We start from the raw sequence: 20,292 nt of genomic DNA, 5'->3' as shown, positions 1-20,292 counted from the left end.
GCTCTGTGCCTTCCCCTCTTCCCCTGCCTGCTGTGTAATTTCAGGTGGAAGGCCTGGAGGTTCACCAGAAGGGTAAATCAAGAAAGGGCCCAGAGGCCAGTCTATTTCCCAGGAACATGACGAGGCTCCAATTGCCCCTTTTCTCCCCTGGAGGAATGGGAAGGTAAGTCTCCTGCTGTCCCTAAACCCTTGCCATCCCCCCGATCCCTTCCCCACCAGGAGCTTTCAGGCCTTACTAGCCCAAATGAAGTCACAGGCTGGAACCTCAAGGAGGCCATCTGGACACAGAAGACAGCCATGGTGAGGATTTCCCAGGCTCTTTGGACAAGAGGGTAAGGGTGACTCTGTACAGCACTGTCCCTACTGACCCCAAGGGCAAGGAGATGCTGGAACTTCAGGGGGCTTCCTCCAAAATGACAGGTGTACTGGCCCCTGGCTATGGGTTGAGGAAGCTTGGCAGACCAGGGCAAGGGCTCTGGAAGCCAGTCAGGGCTGATAGGCTAGACTCTGGGCACCTGGTTGTCACTGCGGCAGGGCTCTGCCAAGCATGGGGCAGGTGTGGATACAGCCTTGAAGTCAGAGTGGCCTGGAGAATCCCCTCCAGGGAAGAGACAGGCAGTCTGGCACCCTGGCACCTGCACCCACCAGACTCCAAACAGGAAACCGTTTAGGGCAGGAAGGGGTGAGACCATTCCCATATGGCCTTTCCCACTGGGCTCCTACAGGAAGTGAGGGATGTTTCTGAGGCTGCGATGGAAAGAGGGCCCTTGGTGCTGTTCCTCTATCTTCACCCGTGAGTCCTTTCATTTTCTCAGTTTCCACCAAAACAAGCAAAAATCCTGACCCATAAAAAGCCCTTAATTTTGGGAGTGGACATTTCCAGATGTTTGGGGAGATGGCAACACAAATTTAATTGAACCCTAGACATATTAGACAACCTGCATCCTAAAAAGCCCCCAGCCAAAGACAGATGGAGAGGCTGCCCTCTCTGTGTTCCCACCCCCCCCCCCCCCCGGGGGTAGGAGTCTCCAAACCATTTTCTACTCAGCCTTAAGGGGAGGAGTGAGCTCTGCACGATGACAAGAGGCCCTTTTGCCAGCTTCGCCTTTTCTCAGTGGCCAGCAGTGTAGATTCTTTTACTCCATGACACAAATTCTGCCACTGCTTAGAAGGCAAAAGTGGTTGCAGTGACATTTTGCTTTCAATGACAATCTCTTTGTTCTGTGGTTGCTAAGATTCCTTTAGAGAGCCCCTCTTGTTGCTCTTTTTTGTTTTTGAGACAGGGTCATGCTCTGTCACCCAGGCTGGAGTGCCATGGTGCAATCACAGCTCAGTGTGGCCTCAAACTCCTGGGCTCAAGGGATCCTCTCACGTCCGCCTCCTAAATAGCTGAGACCACAGGCATGCAACACCACGCCTGGCTAATGTTCTTTTTATTTTTTATTGAGACGGGATCTTGCTATGTTGCTCAGGCTGGTCTGGAACTCCCACCTCCTAAAGTGCTGGGATTACAGGCATAAGCCACTCTGCCCCACTGGCCTCTAGTTGCATTTAAACAGGTTGAGAATTTCACAATAACCTGAAATAAAGTGTTGTCCTGGAACTTGGGCCTCAGGGAAACAGGAGATTCAGTAGCCAAGAAACCGGTGGCAACCCTGTGTCCCACATGGCAGTGCCGCAGCAGGGCATGGTTGGAAAGGTGGAGGGACAGGAGACAGCCACAGTGAGCTGCACCCCCACCCCCAGTTCTTTTGCTACAGGCCAGCCCTCAACCTTCGAGCTCTGGCTTCATTGTCCCCTTCCCATAAATCAGAGAGAGAAAAAGAAACACACACACAACTTTTTGGGGTCCAACAGTGATGTTAATAAATACATAAAATTTTAAAGATCTGGATTTCCAAGGCACAAGAGTTTAACACAGGCCAGGCTGGTTCTCACAGGAATGACTCCATGTGTGCCCCAGCATCCCAGGGAGGGGAGGGCAGCAGGGGGAGGGCGGGGAGCCCGCCAGGACCTCCACTCTCCAAAAGGGTTGCAGGCCAGGGGCCCACTGCTCGTGTTCCTCCAGCCTGGCTCAGAACAGCCCCCTTGCCTTGGGGAAGGAAGAAGTGAGAAGCACCTCTATCACCTGGCAGGAGTTTAGGAGACATCTTCCAAGACCCTGGAGGTGTCCTGGGACCCCCTGCCACTTCCTGAGAGCCAGAGGATCTAAGGCTGTCACCTGTCCCTTGGAGGTAGCATGGCCGGCAGCTGAGCCTAGCTCAGGCCCTTACAGCACCGTGGGTGAGCGTGTCTTCCCCACTCCAGCACCAGGCCAGGGGCTGGCACCCTGCCCTGGGGCACTTGGCCTGGGTGGCCCTTGCCATCTCCAAGGCCAGGCTATGAGTGGACTCTCATCCTCAGTCCTGGGGTCCAACCACCCCTGGGAGAACCACACACTCTGGCCCAGCTTCAGCCAGGTAGGAGATGAAGATGTCCGACTCCAGTAGGAGTGATCTTTGGAGAAGGGCAATGATTGAAGGGATGGCCTGAGAAATCATGTTCCCTCTGTGTCCCACAGAGTCCCCTTCCAGGCTTAGAGTGATGATTGAAGTTGCCATCCTGGTGGAGCCAGGGGGTGAGCACCAGTTTGGAAACCCCTAGATGCTGAGGACTTGGGGTCCAGGGTGTCCTGAGCCCCCTTCTCTGGTGGGCTGGGGTGATATTGGGGGGCCAGTCTGTAATCTGGAGTCACTAGAAGTAACACTAGTGACATCTGCAAGGCCAGAGTATGGCCATGAGCACCATCTTCCAGCCAGCAAAGATAAACTGGCCTCTGCTGCCTGGCCTCAGCTGGTGGAACTGCATGGAGCTCTTGGCTTCCAGGAGCTGGGCCTGCGATCACCTTGTGTCCCACCCGCTCCAGCCCTGCAGCTGGGAAGCCTCATGCCGCATTCCCAGGCCCCCTTCCTCTCGGCCTGGCTGTGAACAGTCCCCCATCTACCCTGGCCCTGCTTTGCCTTTCTGGGGAGAGGGGCCAAATATGCAGGGCCTCCACAGGGGTCCTCACAGTTCTGGGAAGGCAGGCAGCCCTGACAGCTTCCAGCTACAGACCAGCCAGGATTCAGACCTGCCTAGGCCCAGGGTCTGTGAGGAGGGAGCAATAGTTGACCCTGGTCCTGGCAGGGGAGACCAACAGGGGCCCTGAGAGGGTCAGTCCCACTGGGGGCAGCTTGCTGAGGTATCTCCAATTAGGGCATTCCCTGATCTTTTTCTTCCTCCCACCCCGCTTTGTGGGGTAAAGAGCATCAGAGCCCCAAACGAGAAGAAGGCGAATGATTTAAAATGAAGTCTGTGCTTGCGCCTGCCCTGCTGTGTGTCCTCTGAGCTGGGGGTCGCAGGGCAGTACACAGAGTGTAAACGTGCCGGTGGGATGGCAAGGCACAGCTCATGTCACCGGGGAGGCAGCAGGGAGGCTGGTGCTGGGATGCCTCAGGTCTTCTCCAGGCTGCCCTTTATCCTCGGGGACTGGCATAGTTGTCTGAGTCCAGCCCCAAGGCAGCCCCCTGGGGGTGGTAGGGGAGATGCTCCAGGATGCTCCAGGGATCGGTGTCTCAGGGGCAAAGGGATGCTGGGTCCCTGGGGATTTTGTATCCAGAGGTCCTGGGAGCTGTGTGGCTCGGCCATGCTGATGGTCCTCTGATCCCGTTGGCGTTCCAGGAGGCTCCACAGCATCTGCAGGGTCCTGGGGTCCTGGTAAGGGGCTTCCAGGAGTGGAGAAGGGGGGCAGTGAGGTTGGGCCAGGCTCTGGGCCAGGGTCGGGGCCCGAGGCCTTCTTGATGCAGGACACACAGCAGAGCCGGTGGTAGCCGGGAATGGAGCAGTAGCGATCGAGCACTTCCATCTGGCAGAAGACAGACCTGTCTCCCGTGCAGGGCTCTGCTGCACACACAGCACAAGGACAAGGATGGAAGCAACGTGGGGATGCCTGTCAGTCAGGTGGCCCCGCCTCCCACTCACCCACTGACTGCCTGCCCTCCACCCCCGCCCTTGCTGGACCCACTGTAAAGCTTTTTCCCAGGGTAGGGGCTACGGAGCCACCTGACAGGAGAGTGAGCCCTGACTACATGGAAGAGGAACTAAAATCCCCTAGAGCAGCAGATCTCAAAGTGATGTCCCCACACGCAGCAGCAGCATCACCTGGAAGCTTGCTGGCAATGCACATCCTCCAGCACCACCCAGCCCTATTGCATCAAAAACTCAGGCTGGGGCTCAGCACTGTGCTTCCACAAGCCCTCCAGGGGACTCCACGTGTGGGCGCATCTGAGAACCCTGGCCCTTCACCATTTGCCCTCAGCCCTGCTGCACACTGGAATCCTTGGGGGTGCCCATCTCCTTCACCCACACACTGGACAATCTAGGGTGTGGCCTACCACCAGGTGCTTCTAACTTGCAGCTGCTCTGGATGGAAGTGGGAACCCTAGCCCCTCCCAATCAACCCAAGGAGTCTGGCCCACTCCAGCCACGGTCAGGCTAGAGCCCAGGCAACTCACGCTTGGGACAGGCAGACTGACTATCCTGCCACAGTCAGCACACACCGGGACATTAAGACTGCTACTGCTTAATTTGGAATCAAGCAAATTTGAACTGAATTTCAGTTCAAATCCAGGCTCTACCACTTAAAAGTGTGAGGCCTTTGGCAAGTCACTTAAACCCTCCAAGCCTCAGTTTCTTCACCTATAAAATGGGGCTGATGTTGACCCTTACCAGTGAATAACAACATTGCAAATAACATCTTTAAAGTACCTGGCAAAGATAAGTGCTCACTACACTAGTTTGCCCAAAATATCACACCTTTCTGTGATAACTCCATGTAGGTTTCTCCAGACAGAATGTGAAGGCAGGAGCTTTGCTTTCCACTAATTTTTGCCAGAGAGAGAGAGAGAAAGAGGGAGGTGAGAAGAGTGGGAGGGACAGAGGGAAAGAAAGACACAGGTGGAGGGGCAGGCTTAGGGGAGCAAGAGAAAGATCAGAGAAAAATGGAAAGCCAGTGGCCTCTAGATGGCGCCAGATTTCTGGAACCAGAATCAGAATCTTCCTTTGCTTTGGGAAGGAAGAGGGCAGGAAACCCAGGCACTCCCCAAGTCAGAACCTCAGCCTAGGAGCAAAGAAGTAGAAGATTGGAGGTAGAAGGTCCTTTGAGGACATCTAGTCAGAACCTTATCTTACAGATGAGATCACTAAGCTCACAGAGGTTAAGGAATTTGCAGCCAACTGGTCCTCTAACTAGGAGTTAGGGTCTTTGATCTTTCTGCTACTCATCTTGCCAGACCCTGGTCCTCAGGAGGGTGAGGAAGGAAAAGAGAGATGGAACCTAGGAAAGGAGTGAAGAATCTACAGCCTGGCACGTAGCAGATGCTCAGTAAATATTTATCCGTGGGTGGATGAATGGAAAGTTAGGAGAATGAACTGAATCATGGGGCTGAGAGAAATTGCTAGGCCTATTGTTACTGGAAGCTGACAGCCAGACAGGAGTGCATGTGTTCTCTCATCCAATTCTCTCACCAGCCCTATAAAGGCAGTTCATCTCTACAATTGCTTGTCTGAAAATCTTGGAACCAGATATAGTTCAGAATTCAGAACTTTTGGGATCAGAAACATAATATTCTGTGTTTATATTATAGAACATCCTCAGTGGAGCCTGAGATATCACCTTGTAACTAAATATGGCTAAATTTCCATAGCAAAAGAATAAATGATCTCATTAGTTCAGGTCAGATTTTGCTGCCAGGTAAGTTTGCACCAAACTTAGAAATAAACATTTTGGAATTGCAGGTAACGGGTCATGGACCAGTACAGCCTCCTCCCCACTTCACAACTGAGGTATCTGAGGCTCAGGGAGGTGAAGGTCACACAGACAGCCACAAGCTGGGTTTGCTCCACTGAGTGGCCCATGCTGCAACACCAGGGCCACCGAAAGGTCTGGGGAGCAGGGTAGGGTCCATAGACTGTACTTACTTGATGATATCTTGTTAATGGGATGTAGGGGCCCAGATTGTGGCACCCACTGCCCCTCTGGCGTCCCAAGTTCCCAGACATCGGCGCTCACCGTGGAGTTCTGGCGATTTCCTGTGAGCAGGGAGAAGCAATTCTAGTATTTGGGACTTTGGCCCAAGGGACTGGACCTGGCCTCCCCATCCCCTCTGGCTCACCTCCACAGGCAGGCAGGCTGCAGACCTGGACAGTGTCTGGCCTATCCCCCTCGCACTGCCCGAGGCTGTTGGCGTTGGTCCTGCACACCACCTGCCGCTGCTGGATGCCCTCTCCACAGGTGGCAGAGCACTGCCGTGGGTGGGTCAGTGCCAGGCACAGCAGCCGGGGTCAGGGTAGGTGGAGAGAAGAAAGACGAGTCAGTGAGCTCAGAGCCCAGCCAATGCCCGGGAACAGAAAGAGTACCAAGTCTTCACTTGACCAGAGGGACATGCAAGGACTGCTTCTAAGGAGCCTCAGTGGGACACTGTACCTCTTGTCAAATAGCCCTGATACCAATGGTGAAGAGCCATTGCCCTGAGCCTAGAACCCCATGGGCCTTTCCACATTCTAAACAGTTAAACTCTGGCTCAGGAGGGAACCTCTGGGACCCCATTCCCTACTACCACCTGCATGCATTGTGTCTGGTCTGTGCCTGGGTTCTTTAATATTTTATGTATCACTCTAGCAAACTACCCTGTTGCAATCCACTACATGGTGTGACCTGGGGCAGGTGGATTGACGTGATGATATTCTGTTAACAGGATGTAGGGGCCTAGATTGTGGCATCTGCTACCCCCACCCCTGGTTCAATGTCTTACTCTGTAAACTGAGAGAGCTGGGCGACAGGGTCTCCATGGACCCTTCTCTGACTAGCTCTGATAGTCAATAATCTTGTGACTTGATTTACCAAACATGGGCCTGCAGAAGTATGTTCAAAAGTGTCTTCTTCCCTGAGGGGGCAGGGTGTGGGTACAAGGAGCAGGAGACAGCAGAGGACCACCGTTTGCAGGGGGTGGCCACACACATCGTCCCCTGGACCTGACCCACTCTTACTCTGACAAACAGGGCATGTGGAGGTCCTCAAAGGAGGGGCAGGGACTCCAGGAAAGCAGCGTTGCCCAATGTGACTGGGTCACTTTTTAATGCTGACCACAGCCTTACCTAGCTGGAAAGAGAGGAACTTGCAGGACCCCACTTCCCACACTGGAGCATGTGACCACTGAGACACAAGGGTCATAGGGCCACACAGAACTATGAGACAAACACGGCTCATCCTCCCAGGATGAATCATTACAAACAGCAGCTAACAGCTCCTGACTGCTCAGTCAGTCTCATAAGGGGCTGTGAAAGTAGATTATATGAATAGGGTCATACTTGTCACAGCCAACTAAATCGGAGTTGAGGGACCAGGGGAAAAAGCACTCAGGGCACCTAGCACCTGCTCCAAGAAGAATTAAATTTTCCACAGGGCCAGCTGCTGAAATAGGCTGATGTAATTCCAAGACCAGTTTTACCTAGCAGCTGCTGAAACAACCTGCTGTGACTCCATGGCTAGTTTTCCATAGCACCATCACTCACCAGTCAGAGCTTGCCAGCTCCCAAAAGCTCGTCTAGTGCCAATGAGTTGGTGTTCAACACAATACATATCATGTCTCTTTCTAATAAAACCCCCAACCTTTCCTTTGTTCTTTGGACATACTGAAGACCACCTGGTCTCTGCGTATGCCTTGAATGGCAATTCTTACTTAATAAAAGTTAAATTTAGAGATTCATCTCTATATTTTGCTTATTGCGACAGGGCCAGTATCTTCCACTATCTGCCATCTCTCTGTTACTTTTATCTGTGGGGTCTTTTGAAGACCAGCAATCTATTTTATATCAAAACAAATGAAGCTATATATTATGGAGACATATAAAATGCATGAGTTGTGTGTGGATTTTTGGTTCTTTACAAATACTCATAATGCAGTATTTCAAAATACAGAAAAGTATGGAGTTATTCACAAAACCCTATCCAGATGCCACCACCAGCCTTAATAAATGAGCATCCCAGAATATTTTCAATTGCATTGTGTCCCTCTAAACATTAAGGAAATGACATCCATTGGAAGTGCTTTTTTACTTCATACTCAAGTGCTTTTTCTCACCTAAATGTATTCTCTGTAATAGAAGTTTATCTATTTTGGTAAGCACAGTTCAGGCCTGTTCATTTCATTTTTCTTGTTGTATGGTACTGTATTGTATGAACAGACCACGATTTTTGTCCAATCTTCTATAGATAAACATTTGAGATACGTCCTAATGTTTTGCTGTTACAATAAACATCATTGTGATCAAATGAGGTTTTTTAAATTGGGGTAATATCTATATAACATAAAGTTTGCCATCTTAACTAATTTTTTCTTTTTTTGAGATGAAGTTTCACTCTTATTGCCCAGGCTGGAGTACAATGGCGTGATCTTGGCTCACTGCAACCTCTGCCTCCCAGGTTCAAGCGATTCTCTTGCCTCAGCCTCCCAAGTAGCTGAGATTACAGGCATACGCCACCACGCCCGGCTAATTTTTTGCATTTTTAGTAGAGACGGGGTTTCACCATGTTAGCCAGACTGGTCTTGAACTCCTGACCCCAGGCAATCTGCCCGCCTTGGCCTCCCAAAGTGGTGGGATTACAGGTGTTAGCCGCCGTTCCCAGCCCATCTTAACTATTTTTAAGTCTACGGTTCAGTGGCATTAAGCACATCCACATTGTTGTACAATCATTACCACCATCTGTTTCCAGAACATTTTCTTCTTTCCCAACTGAAACTCCTTGCCTATTAAACACTAACCCCTCATTCACCCTCTACCAGCCCCTGGAAATCACCAGCAAAGTGCCCTCATATAGTGTTTGTCCTTATATGTCTGGATGTCTGGCTTTCTTTTCTTTTCTTTTCTTTTCTTTTTTTTTTTTTTTTTTTTTTTGGTGAGACAAGCTCTTGCTGTCACTCAGGCTGGAGTGCAGTGGCATGGTCATAGCTCACTGGAGCCTTGACCTCGTGGGCTCAAGCAATCTTCCTACCTTAGCCTCCAGAGCAGCTAGGATTACAAGCACACACCACCACGCCCAGCTAACTTTTTACATTTTTGTAGAGGCAAGGTCTTGCTATGTTGCCCAGGCTGGTCTCGGATTCCTGGGCTCAAGCGATCCACCCACATCAACCTCCCAAAGATCTGCCCACCTCAGCCTCTCAAAGTGTTGGGATTCCAGGCATGAGCCACTGCATCCAGCTTGTCTTGTTTTACTTGGCATGATGTTCTCAATGTTCATATCAAATGAGTATTTAAAAGAAAACCCAAGACAATTTCCTCAAGGCAATTTCCCCAAGGTAACCTCCAGGGTCTAAGCCACAGAGCACCCAGATAACTAAGCAGCCTTACTGCTGTCTCCCTTTTGCTACCCTGACCGTCTTACACTCAACCTTCCACAGCACCGCCACAGTGATCTTTACAACCTGAAATCAGAGCTTGTAATGCCCGTGTTAAAAGGCTTCCCTGGTGTCCCATTGCTCTTAGAATACATGCAAACCCCTCGCAAAGCCTGTAGCCATGGACCCCCGCCTGCCTCCCCAGCGTTATCTCACAGCCCCTATCCCTCCCAGTCAGCTCCAGCCCCACTGTCCTGTTGGTTTCCAGAACATTGTAAGATCGTTCCCGACTTGGTCTCTTCCCGTGTCTTGTCCCTCCGGTCTCAGCTTGAGCAACACCTCCTCAGAGAAGCCCTCTGACCACCCTCCATCCTCCACCACATTGCCCCACTCCTCCCCACCCAGCTCCGACTGCAGTCTGTCAGTGCTTGGCTGTGGGTTGATGGTCTAATACGTTTCCCTCACAGGACTGTGGGCTGCACAAGGGCAAGAATCAGCTCTGTCTGGTTGATGCTGGGTTCCCACATTCTTAGTCCAAGGTCTGGCATATAGCTAGTGCTCAGCAAGTATTTCTGGAATGCAAGAGTGTACTTCAGTCTGCTCATCTGGAACACAGGGACATGAACCCATGCCTCCCAGCACTGTGTGAAGCTTATTGGCAATAATGAATGAACATAAAGGCCTAGCACAGAGCCACAGCCCAGGGTACGTGGGAGCTATTCTACTTTAAGAAAAACAAAATTTGATGTAGGGGGAGTGATTCAGGCAGAAACTCTCTTGCCTGCAGGTCACACCAAAAAATCCCTCAGACCCACCTCCTCCCCAAGCCCCTCCCACCTCCTGAGGACAAGTCACCTGGGACCAGGCTCCCAGCCGCCACTGGGCTGGGCAGGGCACTCGGAGACAGGGCCGCTGGGCCTCAGGCCGGTCTCTGGCGCAGGCTTTGGCCGGCATGACCTTGTGGGTTCCATTGAAGAGGGGCAGCAGGCACTGTATCCCCCGTGTCTGCACCCCCAGCTTCCCACAGCTCCGGCTGCAGGCACCCCACTCCTCCGTCACCCACCTGGAAACAGGGTGAAAGGAGAGGAGGTGAGACCAAGGGGACACTTCATCCCAGAGGACACTTCCCATCCCCAGACAGCTGCAGGCAGGAGCCAGAGAGGGCGTTTGGGTTTCAGAATGTTTGAGGCCTAGGACAACTGTCCACCTGGCTCTGCAGCTACCTGGGTATGTGACCTCAGGAAGGGCCCTCTTCTCTCCTGCTGTGTCTTGTCGAAAAACAGGCATGATGTGTATTTAAATCCTAGCACCCTGCGTGTCCTTGGGCAAGCTATTAGCCCTCTAAGCCTCAGTTACCCCATCTTTACATCACGATTACTTCAAAGCTGCATACATATTTGAGTGCCCACTGGCGCAGGCACTGTCCTGGGTGCTGAGAAGCATCAGGGCACAAAACAGATCAAACCACACTTTCAAGGCAGATCCCCCAATTTCCCATGGGGCTCCTGGGACAAGAACACTGTTACTGTCACCATCATCACCCACAGAGCTTCCACACAGAGTAGCTATGCTGGTGGCCTGCAAGTGTCTTTTAGCCACTGAGCAACTTCCAACAGCATCTTAAGCGCACGCCCACTGGGTGCATTAGAGGAAGCAAAACTGCTCTGGTGAGGATGGAAGGAGGGAGAGCCTCGACTCCTATTCCTCCTTGGGTTCCCAAGGCGTCTTTTAGTCGCTTCTAGGCAGGTTTCCTAAGTCAACCTCTTCCTTAAAATCCCAAAGGGGTAGGGGCTGGAGGACACCAGCCAGGAACTCAGGCAGAGCTAACCCTGTATGCTCTGTGATTACAGGCATTTGTGGGAAAATCAGTCTAAATAACAATACAAAGGAACAAGTGAAAGAGAAGCACAGGGCGCTGGTTATGAAGCTCTCTTGGGCAGAGGAGGGGCTGGGTATCATGGCCTGGCCTGGGCACAGACAGGGAGGCCACAGCAGCCTCTAGCACTGGCCACCGGTTCCCACCCTTGCCCCGATTACACACCCAGCCCTAGGGTTCCCCCATCCCAGGGGAGCAGAAGCTGACGAGACCCAAGCATCACCCTACCCATACCAGGGAGGACTCCTGGGGAAGCAGGAGGATGGGCGAGGCCCTCTGTGGTTGCTAGAGCCAGCCACCCTCGGCCTCAGTCTGCCTGGGGTGTACTAGGGAAGCCCAGTGGAGGCTGAGGAGGTCTTGAGGCCAGCTCTGCAACAGGTTCAGAGGCCTGGCCATGAGCCCTCCACCAGGCACAGCTCTCTCCTCTCCCCAAAGGCCCTCCCCCAAATAATCCCAAGGTCATCCTTGTGCTCAGAAGAGCACGTAGCCACAAGCCAGGGAATCCCAATTAGGGGCTGGACCATGGCTGGGGGCTGGCAGGCTGAGCCATGTCTCTGGACTCCTGACAATCGGGCAGAGAAGAGGTAGAGGTCAGCATCCTGGCCTGAGCCTGGAGGCCAGAAGCACTGAAACCCTTGTTGCCTACATGGTCGTGTCTCCATAACCCAGTGCTGAGGGGAGCAGGATCAGCAGCCCCACTGCCTGGGGCCCAGGCTAGGCATAGTACCAGACTCCCTGTCCCTCCCTGGGAGCACTCACGCAGGCTGAGAGCACGGGTGCTGGTTGCAGCGCCGGCGGATGGGCTTGGGCCTCTTCTTGTGGTCACACAGGTGCCGCTGCACCATGTGGTGGTCTCGTCTGCGCCGACAGCCGTATTTGGTGAACTGGATCCCTACGGGGTGGGCAGGCTGCCGTGGGCCTAGTCCTGCCAGGCCCCCCATTGCCCTGCTGGGGCCTCAGAGGCAGTATCCGTGGAGAGCCTTGTGGGCCAATCCCACCTCCCTCTGCCTATGCCCCCACCTGCCCACGTCAGTTTCTGAGGGACACCTTCCTGATCAGCTCCATCTCGCTGGTGAGAAGGTGGCTTTGGACAGCTGTCTGTCCCCATAGTAGGTGAGCTTTTCTAGGGTAGAGGCTCTGCCCGGATATGGCTCTAGCGCCCCCAGCCTCATCCCAAAGGCCCTGCCCAAAACAGGCTTCCACACACTGGAGATCTTCAAGGAGAAACTGAGTCATAAGCAAGGACACATCAAATGGAGACAACATCAGTCCCCCACCCCTGCCTCTCAAGGGATCCTGGACTGCCCCAACAAGGCACTGGCAGGTCAGGGAACCAGTACCTCCTCCACAGGCCTTGCTGCAGGGGGCCCAGCTCTTGAGCGCCCACTCATAGGTGTCCATCTCCTCCAGGAGCACATTGTTGCTCCCGATGAGTGGCAGCAGGTCCTCATGGATGACGTACTTGTAGGCCAGGCTGCTGCGGCGGCCACCCTCAGTTGGGGGGAGAGCCTGAGGGGAGATAGGGAGCTGGCACACAACCAGAGAAGGAAGCAAGGGTGGCATGCACTGGGAGGGGAGGGGCCAAAGAGAAGGCCTTAGGGTCGGAGCAGAACCTGTGAAAGCTAGGATGAGGTTGTGCCCATAGGGGGTTGGATTCAGACCAGCTGCCATGGGACTAACTCAGGCTGGACACCTGCTGTGTGCCAGGCCCAAGGGCAGCCACTGCACCTAAGAATGCTCTTCCCTTTCATAGACCTAAGTTCTGACGGGAGGGCAGGGCTGTCTGTCTGTCTGTCTGTTCTGCTCACTGCAGCATCCACACTGCCTGGCTCTAGAAGGCAGTTAATAAGAACGGTCTGGATACTGACCCTCATCAAATATATGACTTGCAAGTATTTTCCCCCATTCTGTAGGTGGTCTTTTCCTTTCCTTGATAATGTCTTTTGATGCACTTAAGTTTTCAATCTTGAATAAGTCCAATTTATCTATTTTTTCTTTTGCTGTATATGCTTTTAGTGCCTGTCGTATCTAAGAATCTAAAGTCATAAACATTTGCCCCTCTGTTCTTTTCTAAGAGTTGTATGGTTTAAGCTCTTATATCTAGGTCTTTGATCTATTTTGAGTTAATACTTGTGTATGGTGTGAGGAAGGGGTAGAACTTCATTCTTTTGCATGTAGATATCCAGGTGTCCCAGCACCATATTTTGAAGAGATTATTCTTTCCCCATTGAATGGCCTTGGTACACTTGTTGAAAATCATCTGGCCATAGATGTATGGGTTGTCAACAAATATAAGGTGAGTCAAAAATATATGCTAGATTGAATTGATATGCTGACACCAATAGGCCACACAGCCTGTCCTCCAGGAGCCCCTCAGCTGGTGAGGGTGACACCAGGAACAAAGCCCATCCAAGGTATCCCTGCCACCAGCCAGTGCTGAGGGCACCATGGACAGAACTCCTCATGGTCTCGTCTGCTGGGTTAATCCCTACTCCACAAGCCCTGGCCCATGCTCTAGGAATGGGGATATGGGCAGAGATGGGCCCCAGTCAGGCTCCTGTCCCCTTTTCAGGAGGCTGGAGCCCCTGGATCAGCTTCCTTAAAGGCCCAAGGAAGCTGCTCCTGGACTCCCTTGCCAGCCATGCTATGATGCATACAGATGTGGGATTATGCCACGATGACCCAGCCCTGCCCAAACTCCCTCGAGGCTCCATTTCTAAGACTGCCTTAAAGAGAGCAAGCTCCCTGCATGTAACATCTGGGGTCTGACAGTGAGGAGACAACTGTCTTTATCTCTCCTCACTTGCCATCCTGCAGGCTTTTAAGCACAAATGAGGAGCTAACCCCAGGATGGAAGGTGCCTTGCCCTTGCCCAAGCCCCTAAAGACACCAGAATGGTGTCACGCTGGCTTGGCACCAGATGTAGCGAGCTAAGGGGACAAGGGGGGTGGGCAGGGGCTGCCACCGCACAGAGTGGGGCTCACCAGGATGGCAATGGCTTCGGGCAGGGGCCCACTGGTCTTGAGGCTTTCCTTGGCATCCTCCACTGCATCCTCCCACTCCAGGCCCATGGCGGTGAAGGTCCGGCTTGTGGCTTCCTTGCCCTTGGGGTTGAGTATGAAGCTGCCGGTGACCTGGTTCTTCACCACTGACAGGTGAGGGGAGAGGGTCACACAGATTTCTGCTACTCTCCACAGGGGGTGGGCCATGAATATGAAATTCAAGGCCTTCCCAGTGAGCCTTCTGGGCTCCTGTCCACCAGCCTTTCCTCCCCACCCAAGCCCTCCTGAGTCAGACAGGTCAACACACTCCCCGTCAAACCCGCACACGCGCACACACACACTCTTGCTGCCTCTGGATCCTAGTGCACACCATTCCTCCCACCCTTACTGCCTTCCTTTCTTCCTGCCTAACTAACCTCTACCCATGGTTGAGGCTCAGCATAATCTCCTCTCCTCCAGGGAGTCTTCTTTGGTTGCCCAGTCCTCAGGGATTCTGCCCTCCCTAGAATTTCTATAGCAGAGCATAGAGGTTGAGAGTACAGACTCTGGAGTCAGATTGATGGTGAGGAAACTACTCAGCCCCACTGTGCTGCCTCAGTTTCACCATCTGGAGAATGGGAATGATAATTGTACCCAGTTCACATGGCTGCTGCTGCCCCAGGAGGATGATAGAAATCCCCGCCCCCCACGACTGAGGCTCTCAGGACAATGAGAAGAGTTCATAAACATAGCCAGCTTGGCAAGTAGTGATGTGCAGTGGACACTATTGCTAGACCACCAGAAAAGTACTGGACTTTTGGCACTGCTGTGATTGCAGATGCCACGCCTCTCCCAGCGGCCTTTTGGCTCATCTCCATCTTGGTGTCCTCAGCCCAGCACAGGGCCTGGAACAGAGGCAGAGATTTTAAAAATCCATAAATTTCTACCCCTTAATGTCCCAGTCAGTGAGTAACTCACAACTTATTACCAAAAGACCCCGGGAGGCAGGTGGATGGGAGACATGTAGATGCCAGCACCTGGCCAAGGCCCCTGAGTGGTACCTTTGGCCACCCTGGACTTCCTAGGGCCCAGCAGCCTGAGACCCAAGCCCTTAGCCAAGTAGGGAGGGCAAAGGCTGCAGAGCCTTGGGGTGTCCAGCAGGAAGGGCCCACAGAGCTCCCACCTGGGACAGATTTAAATGGTCATAACTGTCACATAAGAGCTAAGAATCCGAGAACACTAACTATGTGCCAGTCACTCTGCCAATGGCTTCAGTTCAATCCTTAAATACATCCTAAGGGCTGGGCTATTGTTAATACAGATGGGGAATTGGAGGCTCCTAGACACACAGTGTCCTGGACACACAGTGGGCTACAGTTGGAGCTGAGCCAGAGCCCAGGCACCCAGGGAGACAGGAACAATGTAGGGACAGGGTGAGGGTGGGGAAGAGGGATAGAAAAAGAAGAGCCTCGCTCATTTCTGGGAGGCTGCTGGAGAGATGCCCCTCGCCTCCTGCCCACCCAGGCCTCTCCCTCAGGTTCCCTGATCGCTTTCAGTCACCAGCAGCTCCAGACTGTCTAGGCTAAGGCTGGGCAGCTCCTCAGGCCAGGTGCAGCCTCCAATTTTCCCATTGCCCTTGACTGCGCCTGCACCTCACTGTAGCAGAGCCCTGACTATGCACCCCTCATTCCAGACAGTTGGGGATGGACCACCATAAACTCTCCACTGTCCAGACCCAGTCCCAAATCCAGGCTCCACCACTGACCTGTTCTGTATCTAACCTCTCTCTGAGCCTCAGTTTCCTTTAACTGCAAAACGGGATAACAATATTCATAGATGGCCATGAGGCTTACTAAACATATACATGAAAAGTGGCGGCTCACGGCCCAGCGCATGGGAGATATTAACAGCCTGAGTTCCCCTTCTCTTCCCTACACTTCCTTTCAGAGACCCCATGTCCCCAATTCCAGGAGAGTCTGATGACAATGGACAGAGCCTCTCCCTTCATCGCCAGGGCTGCCACCTGTCCTGGGCCTCTACATATCCTGTTGGGCACACACACCCCTACACGGGCATGCACGGGCATGCACACACTCACACACACATATTCACACGTTTTCACTGAAGGCCACTGTGCACCTCACACCTGTATAATCACACAACATGTGCCAACTTCAGAATTCAGCTCCTGGGCCGCCCCTGCTTTGCTCTCCCCACCAGGCTCCCCGGAAAACTCTAACCTTTCAGGGAACTCACCTGACAAACAAGCAAGCAAGCCCACACTCGGCCTGCCCCGGGTGCTAGCAGCCTCTGCGATGACTTCCACAGAAGACTAGTTCTTCCGTGGAGATCGAAGAACTAGATTTCTGGAGACAGCAGAGGGTGGAAGGGGCTGCTAATGTTCTGAAATCATCCCCAGGGGATGCAGTGTCAGTGAGCTCCACCTCTTCTTGGAATAGATGTCCCTTCTCTCCTTGCCCCTTCCCTTCCCCGGCCCCTAATTCCAGCACATTCCCCACAGCCAGGCAGGCACAGCAGGCAGGACTTGCCTGAACCAATGTCCTCTAAACTGGGCTCGCTGTGGTAGAGTGGCATGGCTGGCAAGGGAACAGGGCTGAGAGGCAGGAGACCTGGGCCCAGACTGGCTCTGCCCACACTCCTCATGGATGAATCAGCGCATACAGAGGCCCCCAATCCACTTTGGGTTTCAGTTTCCCCTTGTGCTTATGGCCCGTTGGGACAATGCCCTTTCAGGTGCCTTCAAGAATAGAAGTCTAGGAACCCACTGGAGCTGTGTTAAGGGAAGGTGCCAGTGCAGATGCATTCTCCAGGAAATGCAAGTTATCCAGGAAACTTTGAAGATATTTACAAATTGCTATTTTGATGATAATCTAAAAATATGAATGGCAGCATTTGTGTGTGATGTGAGCCTGCCAAGAGGTATGTGTTTTGTTTTTCCATTTATGATGAAATTGGTGCCAGGCAGTGTGACTAGGCAGACGTAATAGGTAAGAGGGGCCTCTGTGACATTTCAAGGGGACATTGTGGCCTGCACGTCCTCTGCAAAGGGGTCTGAACACAGACGCCACTGCCCAGTGTGGGAGAAGCAGCCTTCTGCCCACTTGCCACTGGGACCCTGCTCTGAACCAGGCTCACGGGGTTTGAACCGAGATATAATTTATATGCCATACAACTCACTCGAATAAGGTGTGCAATTCAGTGAAAAAAAAAATTTTTTTTAAGATGCTCCTGCCTCAGTCCGCCAACTAGCTTAGGACTACAGGCATGTGCCACCACGCCTAGCTGATTTTTGTTATTTTTTTTGTAGAGATGGGATTTCACCATGTTCCCCAGGCTGATCTCAAACTTCTGGGCTCAAGGGATCCACCCACCTTGGCCTCCCAAAGTGTTGGGATTACAGGCATGAGCCACTGCACCCGCCCTGATTTTTAAGTAGATTGAGCCATCGCCACTGTCTAATTCCAGAACATTTTCATCGCCCCAAAAAGAAACCTGATACCCATTAGCCGTCATGCCTCTTTCCTTCCCCAGCCCCTGGCAGCCACTAATCTATTCTCTCTCTCTCTGGATTTGCCTCTCTGGACATGTCCATTTTTTGACAGCCAATTTAGTTTCAGTAAAAACGAAACAAAACATCTCTCACATTATATTAATGGCCTTAATTTACATTTATTAATTTATTGTGGTATTCTCATTTTTAATCCAGCCTGGCTTCATAGTTGGATAACTGTTACAAGCATAAGGGTGTCACCTCATTTAGTGGCTTGGTGTTTAAGTATGATTATAATGAGAATAATGTAAGGGCCTGTGTGGTAGACTGCAGAATGCCTCTACATTCCTCCTATTCCTCTATGCATGCTGCTTTGCGCAGTAACTTCACCACTTCTACCGTCAAGAGCTAGTCGGTTTTTCTACCTCTTAAATCTGGGCTTGTCCATGTGATTTGGACTAATGGGACACTAGAAAACATGACGCAAGCCATTCCTGAGGACTATGTGACAGATATAATGTGAATAATACTGGGTTAGCCTGTTGAGGACACAGCCCTGCCACCTCCATGACCCCAGCTGACAGCCAGTACCAACCACCAGACATGTGAGTGAGGCCATCCTAGACCAACCAGCTCCCAGAGACCTACCAGCTGAGGTTATCTGCATGAATTGGTCCAGGCAGACAAGTAGAAGAACCACCCCACAGAGCCCAGCCCAAACTGATGACCCACAGGACCACGAGCTAAGAAGAAATTCTTCTTTGAAGCCACTAAGTTTTGGAGTGGTGTGTTAGGCAGCAAAAGCTGACTGATACACTCTGTGAAAATGGTTTTCCTTTAACAGCCATCTATGCGCACAAGAAATTATTAACAGTAGTTGCCCTTGGGGAACAAAACTGCCCCCAGGATACAGGGGTAGGAAGGGGACTCTTTACTAGGTCCCCTTTTAGACCTTCTGAAATGTAAACCATGGAATGGGTTACCCATGCAGCATACATTTAAAATAAAATGAAAAGGGGGGTCTCTGCCCATTATTCCAGTTAGTACAATTTCACTTGTACTAGAATCTTGCCCTCTGCTCTCCCAGCTCCCCCAAATCAGAGGGCAGGGCCTGGGGCCCTGCTGTCCCCTCCCAGCACCCCGGCACTCACCAATGCGGTGGGGGGACTTCTCCAGTGCCTCAATCTGGATGTGCCTGGCACCTGCTGGGATCTGCACCAGCTTGAGAGCTCCTGCCACACAGGGGGATCCAGAAGTCATGGGCATTCTAAGCTGGTGGTCCCACTGCCCAGCATCCCCCACTCCCTCACTGGGCACCCAGGAACATCTCATTTGATCACAGAACCTCTCTGAACCTCTGTATCCTCATTTGTAAACTGAGGATGAGACCTTCTCCATGAGGGTGCTGGGAGGATTGAATGAGACGTGTCCTGTAAACTCTAAGGGCCTCTGTGTGTGTGAGAGCTGCTATTACTTCCCTCTTTCCTGACCCTCTTCCTCTCCCTCTCACTTCTGCCCTTCCCCCCTCCCTTTTTGCTCCTCTGACTCTCCCTGCTTATTCTCACACCTTAAACTACTTGCTACTCATGGGATTTAAATGATAAAGGCCATGAAGACTCCACATGACTGTCCTGAGTCCCCATGGCCCTCCCGACCCAAGGCCTGGACTTTCTCAGAGCCACCAACCTTGTCCCCAACAATCAAAAGTGAGACAAAGTGTAACATCTCCCAAGGGGAAATAGGCTCCATTTATACTAAAGTATGAAGGACTGATATCTGGTTCTTTTCCACAGCAAGTCTGGTAAGATTGGAGGTAGAGAGGAAAGTCAAGGAACTCAAAGATACCAGGAATTCAAAGCAGAAAGTGCCGCAGGTTTAAAAAAAAATGAGGAAGGAGAGAGGAAAAGAAAATTATCAGTCCAGTCTTGGCTATACCTTTAGACCTGTCTGACGCCTCCCTCCCACCAATAGCACCAAGGTCCAAGGGATGGCCAAGCTCCCATCACAAAACATTACCTAGTGGGAAAATGCCTCTTGGAGCTCCTGGGCCCCAAACTCAGGGAGGAGCTTGCCTGGAAGACGAGGTGACTGGCTGCAGCACCTGGCTCACCAGCCTGGGCAGCCCAAGAAGGCCTGGAGATGGGCCCCAGGGCCCCTTCTCCCCACCCCAGACTGTGGCACAGTTCAAGGAGGGAGGGCCCCACTGAGGGACGGCAAGAACTCCAGTCAGCCCTCATCATCCTCCCAGCCCCAGCCCGGCTCACCTGCCTGCTTGGAGGCCTTGCCCAGCGTCCCCTTCACAGTCCTGCAGTGGGAGTTGTCACCACCGCAGACTCCACACTTGTCATCCGCCTTCATGGACCCCACCTCCTTGTCACAGCCGACAGGCTGAGGCCAGAGGTGAGGTCAGTGGGAGGAGGCTCCCCTGTCCCCACCACCACCCCAGGCCTCCCATTCCCATCTCCAGGCCCTGGGCAGAAGAGGGCCTCTGGCCGGGGAGGTGTCCCT

At 52.5% G+C, this 20,292-nt stretch overlaps 1 protein-coding gene across 2 annotated transcripts in view; it reads right to left on the bottom strand.

Moving 5' to 3' along the window:
- Positions 1-1,840: 1,840 nt before the first annotated feature.
- Positions 1,841-20,292, bottom strand: part of ADAMTS14 (ADAM metallopeptidase with thrombospondin type 1 motif 14) — an 87,553-nt gene continuing 69,101 nt past the window's right edge. For both annotated transcript variants that reach the window (XM_055274591.2, XM_055274592.2), the window contains exons 14-22: positions 20,049-20,172; positions 18,936-19,016; positions 14,277-14,440; positions 12,633-12,801; positions 12,052-12,184; positions 10,272-10,479; positions 6,192-6,321; positions 5,998-6,108; positions 1,841-3,921 (exon numbers count right to left, since the gene is read on the bottom strand). In XM_055274591.2, the coding sequence (XP_055130566.1) occupies positions 3,428-3,921; positions 5,998-6,108; positions 6,192-6,321; positions 10,272-10,479; positions 12,052-12,184; positions 12,633-12,801; positions 14,277-14,440; positions 18,936-19,016; positions 20,049-20,172 (1,614 nt within the window). In that variant the 3' untranslated portion in view covers positions 1,841-3,427. The remainder of the gene's footprint in view (positions 3,922-5,997; positions 6,109-6,191; positions 6,322-10,271; positions 10,480-12,051; positions 12,185-12,632; positions 12,802-14,276; positions 14,441-18,935; positions 19,017-20,048; positions 20,173-20,292) is intronic.

This window comes from Symphalangus syndactylus, chromosome 4 (genome assembly GCF_028878055.3).
Source record: "Symphalangus syndactylus isolate Jambi chromosome 4, NHGRI_mSymSyn1-v2.1_pri, whole genome shotgun sequence".
NCBI lineage: Eukaryota > Metazoa > Chordata > Mammalia > Primates > Hylobatidae > Symphalangus > Symphalangus syndactylus.
The sequence above is the reverse complement of the archived record's forward strand: the minus strand, read 5'-3'. Positions and strand labels throughout refer to the sequence as shown.